We start from the raw sequence: 8,662 nt of genomic DNA, 5'->3' as shown, positions 1-8,662 counted from the left end.
GGGGGGGGGGGGGGAGGATCCGCTAATGAATAGCATCTACCGGAAATTACTGTCTGACTAAACAGTGGGATTTTACTGTTACTCTTATAACGCATCCACGGCTCCAAAATGTGGAGCGTGTTTCTGCAAAAAGGGATACAAAAATTCAACCCCCGAATGAACAGTCTGAGCACGCTAATACTAGGCCAAGTGAGACCCACTTTTTAAGTCACACAGAATCAGTTTAGAAGACTATAGACGTGTACTCAATAAAAACAGTCTTCTAAAAATCTTTGTTTCTGTTAAAGGCTTCTAAAATAGAAATTACACAAAAACTGGTGTCCGTTTTATATTTTATCGAAATAGCTCATATTTAGTCTGAACAAAAAAAGGCTCACAATAAACGCTTTTAATAATATGAGAATACTAGCAGATACCCGCAAAAAGTTAGCTTTCAAATTAGTATACATTTATTGTAACAGTATTTCTTTAAATACAAGATTTGTAGAATAATTCAAACGAAATCTAATCGTAGACACTGAAATGTGTAAGTCCACTTGTATTTAGGTCCTTAACTAATGTTAGGCTTAAGTTGATAAAGAGATAAATTAGCATCATACTGTGTATATTTTTTACATTAGGCTAAGTTAGGACTAAACTGTATTGTACTTAATACTATCGATAAATAAACTTATAATGTTATTCTAGGACCTAACGTCAAATCTTTTCTAAAACTTTAAACGTTTAATGTTATTGTAATAAATGGTTAATAAAGAATAGTTACTTCCACCTGTTTTTGTTATTTCTTCATTCATAGAGCAGTTGCAGTGACTTGTTGTTGAGCTTTCCAGCTCTCTGGCGCAGGCAGGCGCTTGCACTGTTTTTTTGGGTAAAATTCTTACTGCACATGCTTATAAAGCGTACTGACAGCAGAATTATAGTATGACAAGATTTCTGTGTCTGCGATGAAAATTATTTTGAATTATTCAAGAAATCCTGTATTTAAAGAAGTACTGTTGTAATAAAGACACTAATCTGAGAGCAAATGTCTCGTGGGTCTCTACTAATCTGATCATCATCTCCATCCGGATTCGGGCCATCTTTTGGACCATGGAGGGTCAGGTTTAGCGTAGACCAACACACTGATCTATTATAATAATACTTAGTTGTTTTTGTCTGTCATGATAATACGATCTTACTATCTAAATACGCATGCGCGCACACGTCATTTCCGTAACAGACACACGAACAAGCCTATTACTACACAGATATAATTATAAATAATAATAATAATATATTTGAGTTTTATAATAAAAATAGTATCTAAAAATCCTCAATACATTTTAACAGTCTTTATCAATGCTTAGAACGATATGCTTTGAGCCACTCTTTGTATCACTAGCATTATGGATATCAGTAAGCCTTGTCATTTAAAAACCGCATTGGTTAGATCTCATTCATTTTTTGTGCATCATCAACATAATGGATCTTATATTATCAAGAAGCACTCTTTTTAATAGTACTTTATTATAGTTAAACTGTGTGACGTGTTCTGTTTACCGCACCAAGAAAAGATAATAGGTTTTACATTATTAATAAGCATTGTTATCAATAAGAACATCATTGTTAAAACCACGTGATCTGTTTGCATCATAAAGATAATAGGTTTTGTATTATAATTAAGGGCCCGTCATGGCAGGGTGGTTAGGTCGCTCGACTCGCAATCTGAGGATCGCGGGTTCGAATCCCCGTCCCACCAAACATGTTTGCCCTTTCAGCCGTAGGGGTGTTATAATGTTACGATCAATCCCACTATTCGTTGGTAAATCAATAGTCCAAAAGTTGGCGGTGGGTGGTGATGACTAGCTGCCTTCCCTCTAGTGTTTCACTGCTAAATTAGGGTCGGCTAGCGCAGATAGCCCTCGTGTAGCTTTGTGCGAAATTCAAAACAAACAAACAAACAAAAAATTATCATTAAGTATTGTTATCAGTAGGAATTTCGTTGTTAAAACCCATTAATATTTTGCCATTTTCAAGACTCGATAATTTTATGTTTCTATTAGGCTTGTGTTCGAATAAGAACTTTACTGAGTGATGTGGGTGGACTAACACACCTTACATTTTATAAAGTAATTCTTAACAATCATGAAAACTACTTGAACGCATGTTGTTATTTCCAGGTTTTTATAAATTCACTCTTCTAAACCAATGATAAATCTATTTTTTGAAACAGAAGAGCCTGTATTAGAAGTTCTGACCATTCCTCCAAGGTCTGAAGAGTCCGAATTAAGCTTACCCTTCTTCTTGGATGTCACCATAATCGTGCCTATTGTCACTTCAGTTGTTATTATCATCATCATAATAGTTGTTGGCTGTGTTCTGTGTAATAAAAGAAGTTTTCATCAGAGCACTAGCAGCGGTGAGCCTTTTCCCATCCTACATCTATTCTAAACTAACTAGAGATGTTAAAGAGCATTTTCATGAGTGATTTGGTTTGATTGTTGTTAAGTTACATACAGTGTTATTTGTGTTCTGCCTACCAAGGATATCGAAACATCGTAAGCCAGCAGATTTTTACAGTAAATTATAATGAAGAGAATAAATTTTACCGAGACAAATATATAATGAACTTCGAGAAATTATTGAAAAATGTGTATTTGTTTTCTGAGTGTATTTAGTAAGCATTTTGAAAGGGTCACTGGTAATCTCAGTTGTCCGGTTTTAGTGTTAATACAATTAACTGCTCTACAGAATCACGTGATGGAAGTATTACAATATACATTAACGTGTCTGTATCGCTTATATCACTTGTCTATATATTTAACAACAATGGACGTGATACTGAATTTTAATAGATCAATCTGCTTTCTAAATATATTTGTTATTACCATTGAACCCTAACACTTGTCTATATATTATATTCAATGATAATTTACTGCCATGAGAAGCAACCAGTATAGTGAAGAAAATATTTAATTACTTCATTACTGCCCAGTCAATAATGGTAAATCAATAAACCGAAGTAATCATAAGATTCTTTCGGAATACTTTAATCTTTCCGGCTAAATTTTGAAGAAACATTACACCAAAGAGAGAGAGCCACTGTTATAAACACCCAGTGAATTGTTGTTGTTATTAAGTACAAAGCTACACAAAGGGTTATCTGTGCTCTGCCCATCACAGGTATCGAAACCCGGTTTCTAGCAGTATAAGTCAGCAGACATGCCGCTGTGAGGGTGGTAATTACATTTACGCTAAGTACATTTATTTTATGCCCCTAGTGGCACAGTGGTATGTCTGTGGACTTACACCGCTAGAAACTGGGTTTTAATACCCGTGATGGGCAGAGTACAAATAGCCCATTGTATTGCTTTGTGTTTAACTACGAACGATCATTTATTTTATTATAGTGTTATTTATTTTTTATAATGTCTTTATTAAACACAAAATAATACCAAAGAAATCAAATTATAGCGTACAATATAGGCTTCATCTGGTTGCTCGAAAAACAACAAAAACATTATATTACTTCTAAGAACTTATGATTGAAAGTAAAGAGAACGTATAATAATATGTCAATCATACTAATATCTATGGCCCGGCATGGCAAGGCGTTTAGGGTATCGACTTGTAATCTGTGGGTCGCGGGTTCGAATCCCCGTCACACCAGACATGCTCGCCCTTTCAGTAGTGTGGACATTATAATGTGACGGTCAATCCCACTATTCATTAGTAAAATAGTAGTCCAAAAGTTGGCGGTGGGTGGTGATGGCTAGCTGCCTTCCCTCTAGTCGTATAGTAACAAACTAATATCAACCATATTCAGTGCCGACAAAACTGTATAAAAACAACTGTTATGAAGTGAAAATTTTATCACTTTTATATTGGTCATTTTTCCAATCAGAATCAGAGTAAGGATTAATAACAAAGTATTATTTATTATTATATCATTAATATTGTTACTTGGTTTGTTTATTTGTTTTGAATTTGGTGCAAAGCTACACGAGGGCTATCTGCGCTAGCCGTCCCTAATTTAGCAATGTAAGACTAGAGGGAAGGCAGCTAGTCATCACCACCCATCGCCAACTCATGGGCTACTCTTTTACCAACGAAAAATGGGATTGACCGTCACATTATAACGCACCCACGGCTGAAAGGGCGAGCATGTTTGGTGTGACGGTTGTTACTTGGATTAACTTTACAAGAGGTCCAAATTATAATCTTTTATATGTAATTTACTATGTTCTTTCTTGTTATACCACCGATGCATCTAGTGTTGAGATATGACACCACTCAACAAAATTAAGTAATACAAAACGAAAATCATAAAAAATGCGATTTAACTACAATGTTAAGAAACATTATCGAGAAGAGAGTTATATGTTTATTGTTTATGTAATTTATGTTCAAGTTGATCCTTCAATAACGAGAAATAAATAAACCTGAACAATGACACGAATGCAAGTAAAAATGATGAACTCCTAACATACCATAAAAATCGTTGGATTTATCAGAAGGATCCAGAAATTCACAATTTAAGTCCAGACGAGCCGCGGAGACTATGGTTCTGAAGGAAATAGAAGCGCCACCTAACCACGGATGCATGTCAACTGGAATTTCCAGTGATGATGGAACACAAAGATCGTCATCATCCAGTCAGTCTCGTCCTGCTTCATCAGTAATGCCATCTGCCGGTGGTAAGCGTGTACTTCGATTTCTCTCTAACAATAATAGCACTTTTAGGTATAATTGTCTTGACAGTTATTGGATATATTTAGATTAAGCATTTATTTTTGTTTATCTCTTCATTTAAAAACCAATAGGGGAAACTAAGCATGTCGTATATACCTAGTATGGATTGTTCTTTCCTTAATCGGATCTACGTGAGAAAGTGAATTTGGTTGTCAAACGTCGAATTCAGTTAAAAAATTACACATTTAATTCTTTTTCTTTTGATTCTTGCCATTTTCTTTACTTTATCAGTTATGATGCTAACACAAATGTATTATATTTCTTGTTGGATCGTAAAAGAAATCATTGCGTTTTTGTCTCGATGCCATGGGATCATCATCTAAAAAAGGACCCGTTGTTAGTCTAAAACTTGCAAATCATTCAAAAACTTCTTAAATTTTGTTACAGCTAATATTACCCTCCCCCAAAATGAAATCTTCCAAAACTCTGAAATCCAAATTTCACCAGTTTTGTTACCAGGGGACGACGAAGGTCATCCTTACGCAACTCCTTACGACACAGTTCATGAGCATCGTTTAGGGGACCCGGGAACTTCAGCAATTCGGACCTTGAACAGAGGATTCCGGGATAAACGTGGGGACAATCTCTACATCAGCAGGCAGGTAAACATGGACAATATCTTATCGACGAGGTAAATCAGTGTTAAGTTCAATAAAGTATTTAATTCGGTTCTTTGATATAAAAAAAAACAATAGATACGTAAATCTTTAATCATTGAGACATTATCCAACTTCTCCTTTCTCAATTTTTTTTCCCCTTCTACTTTTTATTTATAAACCCTAAAGATGCTGGAAACTAATGGCATGAGATAAATGTTCGCAAATACTATTTTCTCTCTCTCGTCGTATTCATTATTGATTTTATCTGTGAAAATTTACTAACTTCTTATTTATTGAGACAATGGTAAGTTTACGGAATTACAATGCTAAAAGCCGGGATTCGATTCTCGTGGTAGACACAGCAGATAGCCCAGTGTGGCTTTGCTCTAAAACAAACAAACCAAAGCTATTTCATTTTTGAATACTTGTTGAAGAATATTTTATTTGTACTCTGTATATTCTTTACTATCAAAGATTTAGGCTTAGCTAGCTTTCTAATTAAAAAAAAAACGCCTAAAATTTAGTTCAGTTATTTAAATGTAAGCTAAAAAATTCCCACACCCTCTTCTCAGTCTTAAGCACATGATAACGAAGAGTTATTGTTATTTATTGGTAATGTTCAAGATCTAACTTGCATTGTTACTAGATTTCAAACACATAAAACAAATTTAAAGAAAGGAACTATTGTTACTTTGGATTTGAAGCTTTTGAGGGTCATATTATAACACTATAATAAGAGTATAGAACTATCAAATATTTGAAGATCGTAAATCAGAATACTGGCATAAATGTATCAAGTTTTTATAAGTTGAACACAATAAGTTTTTAAAATTCAGTTGTGAATCAAAGGTGAATTACTGTAGTAGTGTTCAGTACACATGAAACTTATTTGTTCTTATTCCAAACGATCTTCATAAAACACTAGTCAGTCACTAGATGGCAGCAAAGCCCAACTTTTGTATAACTAGTTTGTATTTAAGTCTACCGAGTGAAAAAATGATTCACATCAAACTTAATATATACTACATGTGTTTATATCTATATTTTAGATATATCAGATGGTTCGAAAATTTAGCGAATGAAAATCTTTTGAATTCAAAATTTGTATTTATTTTTACTGATAATCAAGAAACCCTTTTGTCATTCAGCAAATTCTTGTTTCAATGAATTGCATTAAGTGCCTTCTAACTTCAAGTATTTAATCATAATCACATAAATATACTTTTTATACCTCTCTGTCACCTTTAATAGCGTACTTTTTTAAAGGGCGAATGTAACGCTTACAATAAACAAAAAGCAGCAACATGTAAATAAATTACGAAGCTAATCAGGCTTGTAGCGAGAAATTTAAGTTTACATTATTGTTTTTCCGTCATGTTAGAACTTCCTTTTCTCACCAGAAATAACTTAAACACATTTTGTTAAGACTACTCTAACGAATATGAACTATAATATAAAACAGTAAACTTTCAAAATTTAGACAATCACTAGCTGTAACATCAACAAAAATTCAGTCGACCCTCCAAATAAAAAGCATTAATAACTTTAATATTTTTGTTTCTCTTTTTATGCGAGTTCTTTTGAATTATTCGATGAAAAATAGAATGTAAAGTCCAGTCCACTTAGGCCTAATTTCCCAAATAAGACTAAACAGTCACTTATTTGCTAACTTGTTTCGTACCTACGATATTTTTCCATATTATTAACCTTCGTTCAAACATAAATCAATTTTCACTAACCTGAAGTAATACTAATAGATAGACCAATAACAATTTCGCTAATACAGTAATCAAGAAACGAGTTTCTTATACCTGGCATTTTGATATAGTTCAAATCGTTACTACATTTTCAAGAACATTTTAATCATGTTTTGTCACGCCCTCATCACGTGAGGTTAAAAACGTACTTTAGTCAAAAATAAACAAACGTCTAAATTAGAAAATAAAATATGGTTTGCAATACAGCAATAGTACCAAATTATGAAGCCCCTTGAACAACCCTATCGCACTAAAAAAATAAAAAATAAAACGCTAAATTCATAATTACCTAATAAGCAATAATGTAACTCTTGACAATTAATAATATTAATATTCATAAATCTAGCATAACAATAATTAATCATTACTGAAGTATGTAAAACATCACGTATAGTCACAATTTGGGTTAATTAACAAAAATACCAATTTCTTTACTAATGTGGTGTCTCTAAACTGTTCTGTTGTTGAAAGGTTTTGTTTTTGGGTTTTCCCGTGGTTTATGATAAGAAGATGGGATAGCCTCCTACCCTTTGTTAGAAAATAGTTACACACTATTACCAGCCCCTTCCCCCGCTGGCTCAGCATTAAGATTTAAGGTTTTAACACTAAAATCTGGGGTTCAATCTCTGCAAAAAAAACAACTTGGGTAACCCATTTTGAGCCTTTATACCTTACAAAAATTATTTAAAACTCTAAGGTCTCTTGTTTAACGAACCTCATTAATGTTTTACTAAAATATTATAACATAACTTGAAACAATTTTATTGGCTAAGAACATATTCCGGAAGAATACTTCTATGTAGCTGCAATTTTCTTTTTCAATTTTTTTTTGTTTGTTTCTTCTGAAGATTCTGGTGAATTTGTTTTTATGCTGATTTATCAATTGTTTCGGCTAGGACTGTAGTTTTAGGAGCGCTTATTAGCGACGACTGCGTTTTTCTACAAAAAAATATTAATAGCAGAGAATAATTTATTTGAAATGAATGGTAAATTTTTCCTGAGCCTTTGGCTGATTAGGTTTACAGATTTTTTACATTACGCCCGTTAACAACGTTTCGGTATATCAGAAGCTTTTACTCAGTATTGTTTTTATTCTTCTTTCGAAACAGCAATGCCGTCCAGATAGACTTTACGAAGCCTTGAAACCAAACTTTCTTCCTCCACCAATACCACTGGAGCCCCCTGGAGACGAAATGTTTCTATATGCCAGAGACACGTGACCAATACGTGTAGTTTGTGAGCCTTGTTTTGTAAATATGTTGTTGTTGTTGTTTTTTTTTTCTCTTTCTGCTTTTGTGGGAATGTAAGCATATTTTGATGTGAAACGTGGAAATTGTATTGTAAAATAAATAATTTCTTTAAAATATTCAAGTTTCATGGGAATTGTATTTAAAGAATACACTGGTTGGAAGAAGTAATGACGAAATATAACAGTTTGAATTCAATAAGGCTAGAGAAGTAATGACGAAATATAACAGTTTGAACTCAATAAGGCTAGAGAAGTAATGACGAAATATAACAGTTTGAACTCAATAAGGCTAGAGAAGTAATGACGAAACATAACAGTTTGAATTC

The 8,662-nt window shown here is 33.3% G+C and overlaps 1 protein-coding gene across 1 annotated transcript in view; it reads left to right on the top strand.

The window, feature by feature from the left end:
• LOC111086080 (Down syndrome cell adhesion molecule homolog) overlaps positions 1-8,411 on the top strand; it is a 166,399-nt gene extending 157,988 nt beyond the window's left edge. Inside the window, exons 20-23 of the mRNA XM_022387543.1 lie at positions 2,213-2,398; positions 4,494-4,676; positions 5,119-5,333; positions 8,197-8,411. Coding sequence (XP_022243251.1) covers positions 2,213-2,398; positions 4,494-4,676; positions 5,119-5,333; positions 8,197-8,307 — 695 coding nt within the window. The 3' untranslated portion in view covers positions 8,308-8,411. The remainder of the gene's footprint in view (positions 1-2,212; positions 2,399-4,493; positions 4,677-5,118; positions 5,334-8,196) is intronic.
• The last annotated feature ends 251 nt before the right edge of the window (positions 8,412-8,662 follow it).

Source organism: Limulus polyphemus, unplaced genomic scaffold, assembly GCF_000517525.1.
Source record: "Limulus polyphemus unplaced genomic scaffold, Limulus_polyphemus-2.1.2 Scaffold831, whole genome shotgun sequence".
Taxonomy (NCBI): domain Eukaryota; kingdom Metazoa; phylum Arthropoda; class Merostomata; order Xiphosura; family Limulidae; genus Limulus; species Limulus polyphemus.
Note: the sequence above shows the minus strand (reverse complement) of the source record. Positions and strands in the feature narration are given on the sequence as shown.